Below are 19,348 nucleotides of genomic sequence, written 5' to 3'. Positions count from 1 at the left end.
ACAATTGTAATTTGTGACATTGGACAAGCCCTGTGTGATCCCTGAATAAGCTTTACATGTTATTTTTCGTACTTATAAGAAGAAAAAAGCTTTATTCATGTACGAGAAAAATAGATATAAAATTGCAAGAGCCACGCCACGATCATCTTGTATTATTCATACACGATCTCTTCCCCAAAATGATAATAAACTTTTTACATTTTATTCATATTTTTAAGAAAGAATTATTTTTTATTTGTGTATGAGAAAATACATGTATATGAAATTCCAGGAGCCACGCCATGACCGTGTTATATCTGAATTTGAATTCGTGTTATAACAGAGCATGCTGTAATGCTATAGCAGGGTCACACTATATATATATATATATATATATATATATATATATATATATATATATATATATATATATATATATATAATCAACATCAAGGTAAAGGGAACAGTTTAGGTGTGAGAGTTATCTATGTTTGGCCTGTTATGTCTTTCATTTTTCATTCTCAGTACTAAATGTATTTTATGGCGTGGCCTAATTAGACATTTCTAGGTCATTATTCCTCTTTAATCTACAAAGAGGAAGGGTGGCCAAGAATCATATTAGTACATAAAAGGTATGGCAAGGTCTTCTTAAGTTTTTAATTTGTTTTATTTTTTTGTTTCCATTTTAGACTCTGTCTCTTCCAGTAGTGGTCACTGTCCATGGAAACCAGGAGTGCAATGCCATGGCAACAGTTTTATGGGATAATCAGTTCTCAGAACCAGTGAGTTTGTAAAAAAGCACACAATTATCGACAATTGCTTAGAAAGTTTCAAAAAAAGAAGGATGAGATTTGTTGGGATAAAAATCATTAGGACTGTCATGTTTACAAAGCTATAAATGTTTACATTGCCTTTTAAAAATGTAACAGTTTGATTTACTCATTATCTTACATTGTCATAGTAAACTCTGACGAAGACAGGTTTCTCAAACAAGAAAGTGAAGGTGACAGTCAGCCACTTTATGCTTAATGTTGGGGAATGAAATATATATATATATATATTGCTGAAACATGCAAGTATCATTGTTTAAAAACGTTTATTAATTTTATTACATTTTATCAGTAAATCTGACAGCATCTACCATTTTAATGACCTGAGGTGACTATACATTAACATGCTAGCATTCACATGGTACCAGGGTATCTGGTAGTTAAACAGCTTATCAAAGTAATCATTTTAGTAAGAAGACTAAATTTCTCATGTAAACTAACTGCTACTCTAAACTGAACATTTACTGGTTTGATTTCTATGTTAGCATGTATCTGCTGTAAATATCCTCATGTATATATTGTACATGCTGACAGGGCTGGCATGTACCTACTGCACATACCCACATGTACCTACTGTTCATACCCACAAGTACCAACTGCTCATACCCACATGTACCAACTGCACATACCCACATGTACTGCTCATACCCACATGTACCAACTGCTCATACCCACATGTACCAACTGCACATACCCACATGTACCAACTGCTCATACCAACATGTACCAACTGCTCATACCCACATGTACCAACTGTTCATACCCACATGTACCTACTGCATGTACCAACTTGTATATACTGTACATACTGAATTGTACCTACTGTACATACCGATGTGTATCTACCATACATACCCACAGGTACCTGCTGTACATAACCCACATGTAATTACTTTGCATGCCCACATGTATAAACTTTACATACCCACATGACACAAATACGCTTGATGAAGGTTAATTGGAGGATAGCACCAACTGTGTTACATCAAGTAAGCACTCACCAGCAGCAGGATTTCATCTTAAAAACGTTTTTATGCAAATGGCACACAAAACTTAGGTATTTTTTCATTTTTTAAAACAAAATAAGGTGGCTGTTATACAAGGTTGCACTGTACATGTGGTTTTTCTAAAATAATAATTGTTACTCAATCTCACCATTATTCATTAGTATCAAACACCTTGTACAGGTTTTACTCAGACTCCTGATTATCACTATATATCATATACAGATAAATAATGGCATAACTTTATTGTATCTTGTTCAGATTTTCATTTCTTTGTTAGGTAAATTCAGTCTCCTCACTATGTCAGATGCATGTGCATGTTGGTCTCTAATGGGTAAATTCAGTGTCCTCACTATGTCCAATGCAGTGTTGGTCTCTAAAAGGTAAATTCAGTGTCCTCACTATGTCCAATGCATTGTTGGTCTCTAAAGGGTAAATTCAGTCGCCTCACTATGTCAAACGCAGTGTCGGTCTCTAAAAGGTAAATTCTTTCGCCTCACTATGTCAAATGCAGTGTTGGTCTCTAATGGGTAAATTCAGTGTCCTCACTATGTCCAGTGCAGTGTTGGTCTCTAATGGGTAAATTCGGTGTCCTCACTATGTCAAATGCAGTATTGGTCTCTAAAGGGTAAATTCAATTGCCTCACATTGTCAGATGTAGTATCGGTCTCTAAAGGGTAAATTCAATCGCCTCACTATGTCAGATGTAGTATCGGTCTCTAAAGGGTAAATTCAATTGCCTCACTATGTCAGATGTAGTATCGGTCTCTAAAGGGTAAATTCAATTGCCTCACATTGTCAGATGTAGTATTGGTCTCTAAAGGGTAAATTCTTTCACCTCACTATGTCAGATGCAGTGTTGGTCTCTAAAGGGTAAATCCATTCGCCTCAATATGTAAAATGCAGTGTTGGTCTCTAAAGGGTAAATTCTTTCGCCTCACTATGTCAAATTCAGTGTTGGTCTCTAAAGGATAAATTAATTTTATGATACAATTCACAAATTCTACAAATAAATGCACCTCTCCCTTGATAATTCGTGCACAGCTGGGTCCAAAAATATAGAACGCACTATAAGCAAAAACATGAGTTATCAAGGGATTTTCATAACAATATATAATGATGCCATCCTTGCTGGACAGCAAGAAAACTGGGGGGGGGGCTGAACTGGTCTGGCTGAATCCTGGTTTTAAAATCACGTTGGGAATAAGTTATTCATTTTTATGTAACAATGACATTTATTTTCAAGATTCCCAACCACTGAGAGATACTTAACATTATTCCAACTGTTTTAACAATCCTTCAGTTGTATTTGAAAACTTTGTGTATTACATCACTGCTTTATGTTGTTGTTGAGTATGGTTCCCTGATCTGTATTTTCCTTGCTTTTTTCTCTACTATTATGAATGCAACACAAGGATCATCACAAGCAGGGAACCAGACTGTTGATTCAAATTCACAAACAAACAAGATTCCTTTTATTAAAAAACGAACGGAAAATTTAATTTGTGAAACATCCATCAACATCAAAAGTACTTTTTTTATTGTTCTATTAGTCAAATTTTGATGCCATGATTTCACTGCAAGTAATAATGAAACTTCTCAACCATGAGGAAATCTCTGAGTGCCAGTTTGGGAATTACAAGTTAACTACAAACTCTGAAACTAGCTTCTCATTAACAAAATGTAAATGTGAACCAAAATTTTATTTCATCAGTTATTCCTTTTGCTTGATTGTCTGTCTCTCTTTGATCACATTTGTGAATGAGTATGCTCTATGAAGGTAGTTTGATTATATTATGTTCACAAAAGAATTATAACAGTGTTCGATTGATCACTTGAAATGAGTTGACCTGACACTACCGGGGCTGCTAGCTCTTATACAGGTTGGATATGCATGCCTTTGAACTTTTCATTTATTACACCCCCTTTATTTGATACAAAAGATGTAATTAACGTGGTAATGCAAGAAGGTCAGCTTTTAATTTGTTGCAGCAATACAACAAATGCTTGCACAGATCAGGTATCAAAACACCTTCGGCACTTAATAATGTTCTGTCAGAAACGCTCGCAGACATAGCTGTTTCAGTAGATTGATATATTTCATGTTTCAATACAACTGGGCACATTGTATTTAAGATGATTACACTTAAACTGAACTAAAAGATGGAACTAATACTCAAATTTCATCTGATAAAAAACTTACTTATTTGGGATTTATTTAGAAACTTGCTGCCTCAAGTAGGTGTTAGTGACATTTTTAATGATCAAAATTTCATTGCATACTGTTATTTACGTGTACCAAAGATATTGCTTTGAAGAAATTTTAACAAAATACATTACTTCTTTTTCAAAGTTGGTAATTTCATAACATTGATTCACATATACAGGTCATATCAACCATTTTTGGTGAATAAAATAAGCAATATATCAGGGTTTCAGTTACCAATTTTTATCTGGATTTTCTTCATTTTCAACAAAACGGGGTAAATTTTTTGCTGCTTTCTAGTGAAAAAATTGGGATCCACAACTGACCCTGCATTATAGTATAAGTGGGATCTGGAGTTATCGGGGCGCAAGTTATCGAGGGAGTAGTGTATATATTTCATCATGAACCCCAAGCAACGGATTATCCGATATGACTTGAGTTACTGTTGTCATCATAAGGTAGAATCACTCGTGACGATAAATCAGTTTAACCACTACTCACTTATTAGGCATATAAAAACAGAACAACAAAAAATGTTTGCTAAACAACCAAGGAAAATTATATTTTTATAATCAGTTTAAGAAAACATTAGAAAAATGACTTTACTCAAGCATTGAATGTTGCATAGTTATGACTGCTTGACTTGGATTTGGAGCTGGCAGTGGCTAGAATTGACAGGATCATACAAGGTTTACAAAGCACTTGCAATGCATTCTGAATGGTTGATGTGTGATAAGTCCTGTCAGAATGGTTTTTTTACTATATATCTCATCTCCCATGGGTCAATGTAAGCAAATATCCCTATTTGACCAAAATTACCCATCTTTTTTTGTCATATTGGGGAAAAAACTCTGCTTTTATGGAAAGTACTATGCTAATTTTAAATTAGTTTAGTATTTTTGATGGTTGGTCTAATAATAACAGTTAATGGAATTGGGCATTTTTGAGGTTTACAAAACAAAAATTGGGATTTAAGTGCAAGTTCAAAATCCATTACCTGTGCTTATAAGCTTTGATGCCTTCTAAAAAAATTCAGGCCGTTGAGTTCTTCATATAAGCTTGGTAGTGTTTTCACCTAAATACCATCCATGCTTACTTGTAAGTTGGGTCAAACTGCAGATAACATGTATCAGATCTGCTGTTGTATAATGCATTGGCAGACCAAGGTCTATGTTATTTGTTCTACAGATTTAGTCCTGATGAACCAATAGACTTTGATCTGCTGGAGTAATATGCAACAGTAGATCAGGGTCTGTGTAGTTTGAAGTTGGATCTGCCGTGTGTATGGCAGGTATAACCGCTTAAAAAAAAAAGCCTTGCGTTTTTGAACTACATTACTGTAAATTTAGTTGCATTCATAGGGTAGGACCAATTTTGTAGATTTTGTGTCTTCTACAAATCAAGAATTAAAAAAAAACATTCAACAATGATCCACCAGTGAATCTAAAAATATTTTTGAGGTTTATTTTTAAGCTTTTTTATTTGTCGTACCTGAAATTTGTTCTTGCTATGATTTATTATTTTATTATCTGTGAATAAGTATATTTTAAAGCATGATCCTCACAGAAGTTGGCACAGGTATAATCTGCCTGTAATACTTTGATGTCTTGTATTACTAGAACAAAAATCCTGCTAAAATCAAGATTATGGAATTTGCCATATGTTATAAAATAAATGTTGATCATATGGCCAGTATGGTCAAAGATATATTGAGATAAATGGAACCAAATGATGACAGTTATAGGAAAGAAAAAACGTAATCTCCATATATTTTTAATGTTTATATTATGTAAGCCATATTGAGAAAATAATACATCAGATCCCTATTTTTAATTAAAATTATTTACAAGAACTTTTAGAAAATATAGTTCTCTAAAATGGTACATGGGGGATTCCACCCCTTTTAAATGTAACCCCTTGTCTCCCTACTTGAGACAATATTGCCATTTTAAACCAGATATTTGATGCTCTTTTTTTCTCGATCATAAATCTCTAAAGTAAAGTTTAATGAAGATGCATCTTTGTAGTGCATATTTCTGTACCATATGAAGGTGGATAACTTATTTTTAAATGTTTTTCTTTTCTCTCTCCCTCTCACTTGCACATTCTCTCATTTTTCCCTGATGATTGCTGAAATGTGCTGTCTAAATCTTTTTTCAGTGTTTAGAAGGATTTGTGATAATTTGATCGCGTATAATATGCTTGAAAAAAGATAGAATGAGAAGTAGGGCTTACTCAGGAAACTGTAGAAACTGCCTCCTGGTTTGTATGTGTGTGTGTGATTTGGATTTTTAACATAGCTTTAACAGTTTTTCAGTCATATCGCTACGATGTCTGCTGTGTGGCAGTTTATAGTGATGTCTAGCACTGGGGCATCATAGCACAGACATTTTAGTATCATGTCCCATCTAATCACATTATCTTGACACCAGGCCGACCAGTCCTAACTCTAACTTCTCTTAATGCTGAGCGCCTACCAAGGCAGCTGTTGGTACCATTTTTGTAAGCTTTTGTTATGACTCGGCAGGGGTTCAAACCCATGACCTTCCACACCTGAGATGGACGCATTAACCACTAGGCCACTGGAGTGGTTGCCTCCTGGTTGGAAACAGTATGACCAGTTGAACTATAATTTTGTATCTTATTTAAAAAATTTTAAAAAATTGCCCTTCTTATGTTATTGATCACAATTTGTGATCATATACTGCACAAAATCCATAACTTTTACTGAATGAACTAACCAAATTTTAGGTGGAATTTGTTAGAGTGATGAAAAAATGTATCAATTCTTGAACGAAATGATGACTACTGGTACTCATCATTTAGTATGTAGAAAAATTTCAGCATAGTTTTAGGCATTCATCATAAAAAATTTACCTTATTAGAATAAAACAGTTAGCGTCACTGTGTGCCAGAATCATGAACATTAAACAATTAGTGTTGCTGTATGCTATAATGATGAACATTAAACGATCAGTGTCACTGTGTGCCAGAATCATGAACACTAAACAGTTAGTGTCATTATATGCCAGAATTATGAACATTAAACAATAGGTGTTACTGTGTGCCATAATCATGAACATTAAACAATTAGTGTTAATGTGTGCCATAATCATGAATATTAAACAGTTAGTGTTAATGTGTGTCATAATCATGAACATTAAACAATTAGTGTCACTGTGTGCTAGAATCATGAACATTAAACAGTTAGTGTCACTGTGTGCCAGAATCATGAACATTAAACAATTAGTGTTCCTGTATGCCAGAATCATGAACAATAAACAATTATTGTTATTGTGTGCCAGAATCATGAACATTAAACAATTAGTGTCATTACATGCTGGAATAATGGACATTAAACAATTAGTGTCACTGTTTGCCAGAATCATGAACATTAAACAATTATTGCCACTGTGTGCCAGAATCATGAACATTAAACAATTAGTAGCACTGTGTGCCAAAATCATGAACATTAAACAATTAGTGTCACTGTATGCTGGAATCATGAACATTAAACAATTAGTGCCACTGTATGCCGGAATCATGAACATCAAACAGTTAGTGTCACTGTGTACCGGAATCATGAATATTAAACAATTAGTGTTACTACATGCCAGAATCATGAACATTAAACAATTAGTGTCACTGTATACCAGAATCATGAACATTAAACAATCAGTGTCATTGTTTGCCAGAATCATGAATATTAAACTATTAGTGTCACAGTGTGCTAGAATCATGAACATTAAACAGTCAGTGTTGTCACTGTGTACCAGAATCATGAACATTAAAGAATTAATGTCACTTTGTACCAGAATCATGAACATTAAATATTTAGTGTCACTGTCTGCCGGAATCATAAACATTAAATAATTATTGTCACTGTGTGCCAGAATCTTGAACATTAAACAGTTAGTGTCACTGTATGCTGGAATCATGAACATCAAAACAGTTAGTGTCACTGTGTACCAGAATCATGAATATTAAACAATTAGTGTTACTATGTGCCAGAATCATAAACATTAAACAATTAGTGCCACTGTATGCCAGATTCATGAACATTAACAATTAGTGTCACTGTGTGCCAGGATCTTGAACATTAAACAATTAGTGTCTTTGTTTGCCAGAATCATGAACATCAAACAGTGTCACTGTGTACCAGAATCATGAATATTAAACAATTAGTGTTACTGTGTGCCAGAATCATGAACATTAAACAATTAGTGTCACTGTCTGCTGGAATCATGAACATTAAATAATTAGTGTCACTGAGTACCAGAATCGTGAACATTAAACAATTAATGTCACTATGTGCCAGAATCATGAACATTAAACAATTAGTGTCACTGTCTGCTGGAATCATGAACATTAAATAATTAGTGTCACTGTGTACCAGAATCGTGAACATTAAACAATTAGTGTCACTGTGTACCAGAATCGTGAACATTAAATAATTAGTGCCACTGTTTGCTGGAATCATGAATATTAAACAATTAGTGTCACTGTGTGCCAGAATCAAGAACATTAAATAATTAGTGCAACTGTATGCCAGAATCATGAATGTTAAACAGTTAGTGTCACTGTGAGCCAGAATCATGAACATTACATGTACAAATGTTCCAAAATATTAGGTTAGCTAAACTTAAGATCAAAATAATTTCACCATACATGTATATATTATTCAATATATTTTTTCTACTAAAGGGAAGGACACCATTCCATGTTCCTGATACAGTGCAGTGGTCAGATTTAGCAGAAATGTTGAACACAAAGTTTAATTCCATGACTGGAAGACCTCTAAGCCATGAAAACATCAGCTACTTGACACAGAAATTGTTTGGTAAGAACTTTTTTCTCTTCAAAAGTTAGTATATTATACATTAAGATGTGCATATTGATCATATTTGGGCCAGTAAGAGTAATAAACCTTCTGTTTATTTATTTATTTACAATTAAAACCATTACTTTCATTCCATCCAAGTACAATTTAAACATTGTTTTCACAACCAGATTTAATAATTCCCATATATACTTTCTCATAAATTGAGACCAACTGCAATCTGCACATATGCAGATCTACCAGTGCATAAAGTGTTGGCAAATCTGGGTCAGTGCAGTTTGTTGGGAGTAATTAATAGAACAGACAACAAAGACTAAGATCTGCCAGAGCATTATGTGAAGGTGGATCAGGGTCTATATTCTTTGCAGTTGGACTTGACTTATAAGTGTGTATATATGGTATGTAACTTGTTTTTTTCTCATTTTACTTCCATGAATTTAATGGATTACTCTATTTTCGAAATATTATGGTATAAGTTATCTGGAACATAAATTTGTTGGTAATAAATAATAAAATGAAAGGAAGATGAATGTTTTACCAATTTTGTTTAACCATTTGAAGTTCTTTTCATCACTTTATGCTGTATTGTGTTTTGTGTTTTGACTCTGATGGCACCAAAGTGTTGTTATAGTGTGACATTTTAGGTGGAGTTTTGACTGATGGGTCCAAAGTGTTTTTATAGTGTGACATTTTAGGTAGAATTTTGACTCTGATGGGTCCAAAGTGTTTTTATAGTGTGAGATTTTAGGTAGAGTTGAGACTCTGATGGGTCCAAAGTGTTGTTATAGTGTGACATTTTAGGTAGAATTTTGACTGATGGGTCCAAAGTGTTGTTATAGTGTGACATTTTAGGTAGAGTTTTGACTGATGGGTCCAAAGTGTTGTTATAGTGTGACTTTTTAGGTAGAAATTTGACTCTGATGGGTCCAAAGTATTGTTATAGTGTGACATTTTAGGTAGAATTTTGACTCTGATGGGTCCAAAGTGTTGTTATAGTGTGACATTTTAGGTAGAGTTTTACTGATGGGTCCACATTGTTGTTATAGTGTGACATTTCAGATAGAGTTTTGACTCTGATGGGTCCAAAGTGTTGCAGATATACATTTAAATGTATCATCTCATTATTTCTATTCATGTGCACACCATTAAAACTTCTGTGTCAGTTGTCACTCTTAGCTCTTGGCTTTTGCTTTGAAATATTAATTATTGTAAATTCTATTTGATATTTCATACTTGTCTCAAATTTACAAAAGCAAATGAATTGTTTATGACGTGTTAGCTTGTAGTACAAGTCACATGGGTCATGTGTGCGCATGTACTCATTTGCTCATTTTAAATTAAATATAAATTGTTCTTTTAAATTTTAACCTTAATTTCCTTTAACCAAAGTCTTTTTAGTCCTGATTATTGAATGATGTGCACCTTAACAGTCACCAAGAAACTTCAAGATGAAGATTATCTATCACTATGGACTTTAACAATAGTAGCTAAACTTGGCATAAAATAAGATCGTGTTGAGTGGAATCATCACAATTGAGTGTAGTATGAACTTGTTTATTATCACGCATAGCTTTCATTGTGACATCACAGAGCGTGACATTCAATCCGGATTGAATTGGATCACAAATTTAGGTTCATTTCTTCCAAAAATGTCTACTTACTTTAACAATGATTTTGCCATTTGCACCTCTCGGGGTGTCTAAATAATGACCTTCCAAAGGAATATGGATGTAACCGAATCGAAATGAAGTAAATACTTGCTACTTAAAGGTAAATAGAATCAAATTCTAAAAAATGACACCCATTACTGAAATAGTCAGTGTTGAATGCCTACGTGACCCATGTGACTTGTACTATAGAACAGTATTCCTCTATTCAAGTCTTTCATGTTATAGGCGTAATTTCATTATGATTTTGATTATATTTTCTTCAGGTACAGATGACCCATCGAAAACCATTTTGTGGTCACAGTTTAACAAGGTACTCAGTTATTTTAGATATTAGAGCATGTCCGAAATGCACTCTTTTAATATTTTCAAATTTAAATTTTTGTTGTTTGATGTTTCAGTAATACAGTTTTATATTGCCATTAATTTTTTTTAAGGTGTTAATTTTTTCATTTACATTTAAAGTGTGTCAGTAAGTGGAAAATGAACTGCTGCAGAATTTACAAGTTGCATCAGTGTCTTATTAAATAGATATCTGAACCCCTTTACACACATGCACACACACACACACACACACAACACACGCTTTTGTTCTTGTTTGGCTTGTACTAAATTAAATTTCTGGTTCAAAATTACTGTACAATTTATGTAAATAAATATATGTAGAATCCAGAGTAAGTACTGTATGGAAAATGTTTTAGTGTGTTAGTTGATGTGTCATAACAGATGAATGGATAAGAGGGAGTATGTCAGTTGTTGTGTCATAACATATGAATGGATAAGAGGGAGTATGTCAGTTGTTGTGTCATAACAGAAGAATGGATAAGAGGAAGTATGTCCTCAAAAGAGTGTTTTACCTTTTCTCTCTGGGCAATGATATGTATGTTCCTACAGCTCTAGGTCTTAAACTAAGTAACAGAAAAAAATGAACAATTTAAGCGAAATTCAACAACAATATATTAACATGAAAATTCAAAGCCACGTACAGTATTGTGAATTAAACCCCAAACAATCCTAAATGTCCTATCACAACTTAGAAAGTAGAAAACATTCCTAATGGATTCCAGTAGTCTTGACTGTGTTTAGGTACCAATAATCTTGAATATGTTGATGTATTAATAGCCCTGAATGTGTTGATGTACCACAGTGATATAATCCAGTGTGTCTTTGAATGAGTCCTCAGTAATCCCAAAGTAGTGCATTTAGGCTTAAATGTCAGTGAGCACTTTGTAATTCCAGTGAATTATTTAAAATGATTCCTCTCCAGTTTGAATACAACTGAAAATGATTCCATGGACTGATCTTGCAACAAGAATGAAGACGTTTACAAAACCTCTATTTATATACAGACCGTTACCTGACCTATCATGCAGTAGAGTGCCCTGGAATAACCTAGATGTGGCTCATTAATAATGGAAGATACCATCACATTGTAAACAAGTTAGTTTCTGGAACATTCAAAGTTCATAATCAAGGTTAAGCCTTAAAATTTTAGTAAATATCTTAAAAACATGACAAAAATCGGCTAGTCACAACCCTCAACATGACAAAAGGAAGGTACACATTATATATTAAATATATATAGCAATATGTTTCTTCTTCAGACACGTTGCCTGATCATAAGAGTTTTAGATGCAAGGTCATACATGGACTGTTATCTTCATATCTTTACATGGAATGATGCTTATAACCTGCATAGCTCAAGAACCATTCTGATATTCGGATGCAATTTAGGATTAACAATGTCTCATAGACTTATATGTACCATTAATGAATTTATTCCTCTCTAACTCCATTTCACATAGGATTCTGCCCCTTGTCAAGCAATTTCTTGGCTTCGCTTACAAACTTAATGTTGCTTACCATCAGCATAGCTCAAGAACCAGTCGATAAATTTTGCTGCTGTTTGATGTGAACACTGTTTTATAAATCTATGTTGTGTCTTTTATGGTTTTTTTTTGACTACACCATTTTGAGGACAGAGTTATAGCCCTTGTCAATCAACACTTTTTGCATAGGAATATGCTTGTATTAATGAGTCATTGAAAAAGTTGGATGTCAGGCATTCCTGATTTTTACTTAATGGGCGTTCATACCCAGATTCTCCTAACTTTTCCTTCCAAAACCAAGTTTCTCTGTTAAAGACTGATGGAACAAGTTGTATTTAGTGGGGCTTCCTTGTTGCACCAGTTATCAATAGCTCAATAGTTGTTTTCAAAGACAAGATTTGGGGGATTCATTAGAAACTGTTAGCTAGTCAGAGCTCTCTCCCTCCCCCAATAGTGATACAAAATATAATATAAATTTGGATGTTGGTAGAAGTGGTTACAAAGAAAAGTACAAACAGGAAAGATAAGATAATAGCATCTGTTACTAAAAAGGTCAGAGAATAAATAATTTAAGAAAGATGCAAAAGAATGGTATCGACTACTTAAATCTTTTAATTTATCCTAATCAAAATTTTGCACAGACAGGAATATTTGTGATATTTTCAGTTGACAGCATAGGGTTGCCAGATAATAAAGTTTCAGTTGTGAGAGCAAAAGGAGTGTCAGAATAGTTTGGACAATCTAAATGAAAGTGTTTTTCCATCAACAGAAAAAAGTCTTATTGTTAGATACATGATTTAAATATAAATCCTAATTTAAACTACTACATTTGTTCTCAGCCTATCATGCATGATCAGTGATATTCACAAACAGAATTGTTGCAAGGAGTGATTTCTTTCTCTCAATTCAGTTAGGCTTTCAAATTTTGTAATGATTTTGTCTTTTAAAGGTAAGAAATTCCACATTTGAATCACAGTTTATCATTACAAATTATTGAGTAATGTTGTTCTACACATTGGGATTCAGATGACATAGTTGATCTGTGGAGTAGATTTCATGTTCCATAAATAGATGTTGAATCACATCTTGAAGATATGTAGGAGCTACCAGTAATCCTTGATTAATTTTAAATCACTGAATCAATTTATGCTTGTAACAGCAAGAATTTAGGCTTTCCCAGTTAATTTCATAGTACAGTTATGCAAGATATGCCAGTTATTATTCTTATTTCCTCAAAATTAATTTTTTTCTAGGATTTTGTTCTCCTGCATTGTATGATTGTCTCAAATGTGGTCAACATAATAAAAAAATTGGAAACTTTAAGATTCATGCATTTTTTCCAGACACAGTCAGCTTGAATTTAGTACTTTTAAACAGTATAATTTCTCCAAGTCCTTATAAGAAATATGTTTAATATTTGCATGCCATGTTTCATCACTGGTTAAGATATTGTCCAGATGTTTGTGCAGAGTAATCTATTTTAGGTTTGTTTTGGCTGTATATAATATAGGATGTTGGTAATGGTTCTGTTTTCACAATTTTAGCATTGATTTTTTCTTATCCAGATTCAATGTAACCAGCACCTGGACCATTCATGTTTCTTTACAATATCTGAGCTTAAGATTTCCCCAGATAAGATCAGAATATTATGTATCAATGATGACATTTTTAAAATAATAATGGTCCCAAAATAGAACCCTGGAGGACGTCATCATTGGTGCATTGAACATCTGAGGTTTTAGAATTTACGACAATTGATTTGGATTTTTTTTAACCATAAGTGACTTTCAGAACCATAATTTGTTACATTTGTTAAATGATATCTGTTAAAAATTGTCAGCATTCAAATTGGCAACATGTCATGAAAATCAACGAAAATTTTGCCTTCTCTGTAGGTTATAATGATGATTTATTCCAGCCTTTTTGTTGGCTCACCAAATATGACATGCTGTGAATGCTGATTTTGTGGTTATTGAACATATTCCAGTTTTCTGTTTATGCAGGAGTCCTTGCCAGGCAGAAACTTCACCTTTTGGGAGTGGTTCTATGCAATCATGAAACTGACAAAAGAACACTTAAGGAACCAATGGAGTGATGGGTAAGATGAAGCAATAAATTATTAATTATTTGACAACACATAAATTACATTTCATTTGTCAGTTTCGTATTTTATATAATGCATGTGTGATTTCACATCATGGTGCCACATGATGTAATAGTTTCAGATCAATGGTTTCCTCCTGAAATCACAATCAAAATATTTAGATTCATTCATAATTCCTTTAACCTGATCAGGACAATTTGTCTTCTGATTAATAGTTTTAAATTTATGTTTTACTTTTTAAATCTATTGAGGTTTTCAGAAGTAATTTAATTTTATCTGGCAAAATCAAAGAAGTTATTCAATGCATAGAATAAATAAAATGAGAACTTATGTAAGAGCCACTATAAACAACTTTGGCTTTTAAGGTGGCGTTCTACAGTTTTAAGTGACATATAATTTAAAGTAAAATGCTGTCTTTAACATCTTGAAAATATAACTTGTTGAGTGTATTCTGTCTCTTCTTCCACCTTCAGTATATTTCCAGTGAAACCAATTTTTTCTAGTAAAGTATGTTTCTTTGATAATACTTACCTGATCATAGTATCCTGGGAGAACTACTGCTACCTTGAAAATCTAGCCCTACCAGATTAAAAGATCTAAAATTTATCTCCCCACCTAGGTGGCAGTTAGATGGAGTGATCTCCCCTTGAAACTGGTTGGAGCTAAATCCCATGAATTCTTCAGTTACTACTTCCACTCGCGCCAAGTAACATTCTCTATATAGAAAAGTCTTATAAGTACAGTGAAACCCCTCTATAATGCAATAATTGTGGTCCAGAGAATTGGATTGCGTTAATAGCGGGGTTGCATTAATGCGGGGTTTTACACTATCTTACTTTTTCAGAGAACAACTCATTGGCACATAAACATGTATTTATGTCTAATGTATATGATGAATAGGGTATCAAGACCATTTACTATTGTGCTATATTCAATAATTTTGTCCCAGATCATTGTGTCTGAATTCAACATCAAATATATAGCATGAGCAGAGTATTAACACCATTTACTTGCCGTCTGATATCGTACCGTCGGAGCTTGCACTTAATCCATAATACATGTAATTCCATTGCAAAAATTGCATACATATTTAAACTATTCAATAATTTTGCCACAGATCATTATGTGTCTTAATTCAGTGGGAAAAATTAACAGCAAAATTAGGTTAAGAAAGACGAAGAATGTGTATGGTTCATTACGTTCCAGCGTCTATGAATGGTGTCTGTACAAATTTCATACTGCTAAAATGTTCTCATATGTGTTTCCGTGTACATTTATCCATTGTAAATTCCAATAATTAATGTTTGTACGCCTATTCTTTTGAATGACTACAGCAAGAATAATTAACAATCAACACATGCTTTCAGCATGCTTATAACTTTTACTTCAGATTTTGTGAATATCAAAAGAAATGTTTGAAATCTACTATACTAATCATTGTGCAAATGCAGAGAATGACTTGCGTTTGTGAACTTGCTTTTCCATAACAGTAAAATATTGTTATCAAAAATAGATGACTTACTGGCTTTACTCATGGATCAGTAATAAGTAACATTTTTGATAATGTTTATTTTGGTATAACACTTCAAGAACCTGATGAAATTATTAAATTTCAGAAGCTATGCCACGATCGTATTATATTAAAATTCATTTGTGAACTCTTCTTCAAAATGATAATAAACATTTTACACACTATTTCTCGTACTAAAAAAAAAACTTATTTTTTTGCGGTACGAGAGAAATACACGTACAAGTATTTAAAATTTCAGGAACCACCCCACGATCGTATTATATTCGAAATCACACACAGTCTCTTCCCAAAATGATAATAAGTTTTGTATACAATATTTTACCTACTTTTAACCATAAATATGAATATACGCAATTTTGGGAGCCACACCATGGCCGCATTATATATGAATTCACATTATCACAGGGCACATTATGGCGGGGTTGCACTATAGTTTTTAAAGTTTTCTTCCTTAAAACAAGTTTTAGGAGTTTTAATCTATAAGAGCTGGATTTACTAGATAGTAGTAGTTCTCCTAAGGTTCAAAGAACATATTTGAAGAAGAAAACATTTTCAGGGCCATTGCCACTCTTGTATATTGAATCTACAAAACCTGTAAAAGGGACATCTTTTTTGCTACAGCACAACTAACTGGTGCAAAAGGTTATGTTGGATGAATTCTTGAATGACCCCCCTCCCCCCCAGTTTGAATAGCAAAAATCAAAATGAGTGTATATTGCTAGTTAAAGTAACAGATTATATGATGTTACTAAAAATAGCAACAAGGTATAGATCCACTAGCATTTAGGTCAGTTATATGCCAATAGAGGCAAATAAACTTTAGATACATGATTTTACCTTAGGGCAGTTGTTGTTGTTGTTGCTGTGGGGGTTTAACGCCATTTTTCAGCACATGATAGGCTATGCATGGCGGCCAGTATTAATGAAGAACCACCGACCCATGAGAAGCTACTGGCAAGCTTTCTCACACCTTATGGCAGTTACCTGTTAGAGATGTTCCACTGATGATAATAAGTGCAGCAGTAGTAGAGACTGTTTTAAAAAAAAAAAATTATCACAACAATTTTACAAATAATGTTTGAAATGTTAATATAAATTCTCTAGTCGCATACAAAGAAAAGAACATTTTGAATTGTAGTATAGAGATTATTTTGAGTAGTCTGTTTACAATAATAATAACAAGGACCTTGAAGCAGTGTCTTCAGTGATGTTCTTCCATCTGATCTTACGTGATTTAGTATCATATCAACCCTCCAGGCACTCGGTATTCCCAGTACTTTGATTTTATATGCACTGCTGTATTCTGGCACAAAATAAGACTCTGAATATACTAAATTTTGTTTGATACAAGTATAGATTTCATGGTTTCTACAAACCAAAAAACAGAATGGTCTAAAGTGCTCATCTTTACAAATCACTGCCATCTCATCTCTGACCATGTTGGTTCATATCTCAGACTTGGCCAATGTGGGTATGTGAGAAAACTGCCAGTAGCTTCCCATGGGTCAGTGGTTGTTACCGGAGTTTTTCCAGATTCTTCCTCCACAGGTTATACTGGCCACTGTATGTAGCCTATTTTGTGCTGAGAAGTGGCATTAAACCCCAAAACAACAACAACAAACCACAATATTGAAGACACAATGAACATTGATAACAGAAATCACAAAAATCAGTACTCATGAAATAAAAAATTTAAATGAATTTTACAGGGTGTTGTCTTGATTGTGTAGTAGTCACTGAAGGTTCAATTAATGATAGTTACAGGATGTCCTCTTGAATGTGTAATCGGTGAAAGATTTAAGTAATGACAAGTACAGGATGTCACCTTGATTGTGTAACCATTGAAAGGTTTAAGTAATGACGATTATAGGATGTCACCTTGATTGTGTAACCATTGAAAGGTTTAAATATTGACGATTACAGGATGTCACCTTGATTGTGTAACTAGTGAAAGGTTTAAGTAATGATAATTACAGGATGTCATCTTGATTGTGTAACCATTGAAAGGTTTAAGTAATGACGATTACAGGATGTCACCTTGATTGTGTAACCATTGAAAGGTTTAAATAATGACGATTACAGGATGTTATCTTGATTGTGTAACCATTGAAAGGTTTAAGTAATGATAATTACAGGATGTCATCTTGATTGTGTAACCATTGAAAGGTTTAAGTAATGACGATTACAGGATGTCACCTTGATTGTGTAACCATTGAAAGGTGTAAATAATGACGATTGCAGGATGTCATTTTGATTGTGTAACCATTGAAAGGTTTAAGTAATGATAATTACAGGATGTCATCTTGATTGTGTAACCAGTGAAAGGTTTAAGTAATGATAATTACAGGATGTCACCTTGATTGTGTAACCAGTGAAAGGTTTAAGTAATGATAACACTGGACAACAAATTTTTACAAAAGTCATGTTACTGAAATAAAATTAGTCAATTCTTATCAATTTTTATGTGCTGAACACGAATATGACAGTCAAATTGCAAAATTGGCTCTAGTTTTTTTGTAATCTGCAAGAAATTAATGTTTACATAACGAAATGCATTCCAATAGTAAAAGGTCAACTGTAATAGCCTAGCTATAAAAAATCAAGTCATTGACTACATCTTAGATTTCTTCGCCTGTCTCTTGTACAGCTGTTCGGGAGCATCTCTGAGGAGTGTCCAGCAGTAGTCAGCCAGCATTGTAGTGGACCATTTTCCCTGGTATCTTTGTTCCATTGTTGCGATATCTTGATGAAAACGTTCGCCGTGTTCATCACTAACAATACCACAGTTGCTAGGAAAGAAATCCAAATGGGAATGAAGGAAGTGAATCTTTAGAGACATATTGCAGCCAAGTTTCTTATACTTCATCAACATGTCTTCTACTAGTTCCTTATAGTTTTCTGCCCTAACATTTCCGAGGAAGTTTGTAGAAACTAGGCGAAAAGCATTCCATGCTTGTTTCGCGTCACCTTCCAGCAAGTTGTTGAACCGGTCATCTTTGAAAAGCTCTCGAATCTGAGGACCCACAAAAACTCCCTCTTTAATCTTTGCTTCGCTGAGTCGAGGGAATTTTTCATGCAGGTATCGGAATGCTGGCAAAGTCCGGTCAATGGCTTTCACGAAGTTCTTCATCAAACCTAGTTTGATGTGAAGGGGTGGTAGCAAGATTTTCTGAGCCTCAACCAGAGCTGGCTGTTGGATATTCTTCTCTCCAATGGCTACATTCTGCCTGTGAGTCCATTCCTTCCTCATGTAGTGCATTTCCCTTGCTCGGCTATCCCACTCGCATAAGAAACACATGTATTTTGTATATCCTTGCTGCAGTCCCATTAAAAGGGCAACTACCTTCAAATCACCACA

At 33.7% G+C, this 19,348-nt stretch overlaps 1 protein-coding gene across 2 annotated transcripts in view; it reads left to right on the top strand.

Moving 5' to 3' along the window:
- Window positions 1–19,348, top strand: part of LOC149771597 (signal transducer and activator of transcription 5B-like) — a 119,406-nt gene that overhangs the window by 62,376 nt on the left and 37,682 nt on the right. For both annotated transcript variants that reach the window (XM_089948287.1, XM_089948286.1), the window contains exons 13-16: window positions 669–761; window positions 8,724–8,859; window positions 10,793–10,839; window positions 14,359–14,453. In XM_089948287.1, coding sequence (XP_089804413.1) covers window positions 669–761; window positions 8,724–8,859; window positions 10,793–10,839; window positions 14,359–14,453 — 371 coding nt within the window. The remainder of the gene's footprint in view (window positions 1–668; window positions 762–8,723; window positions 8,860–10,792; window positions 10,840–14,358; window positions 14,454–19,348) is intronic.

This window comes from Sinohyriopsis cumingii, unplaced genomic scaffold, assembly GCF_028554795.1.
Source record: "Sinohyriopsis cumingii isolate HCF-2022 unplaced genomic scaffold, ASM2855479v2 utg001752l, whole genome shotgun sequence".
Classification (NCBI taxonomy): domain Eukaryota; kingdom Metazoa; phylum Mollusca; class Bivalvia; order Unionida; family Unionidae; genus Sinohyriopsis; species Sinohyriopsis cumingii.
Note: the sequence above shows the minus strand (reverse complement) of the source record. Positions and strands in the feature narration are given on the sequence as shown.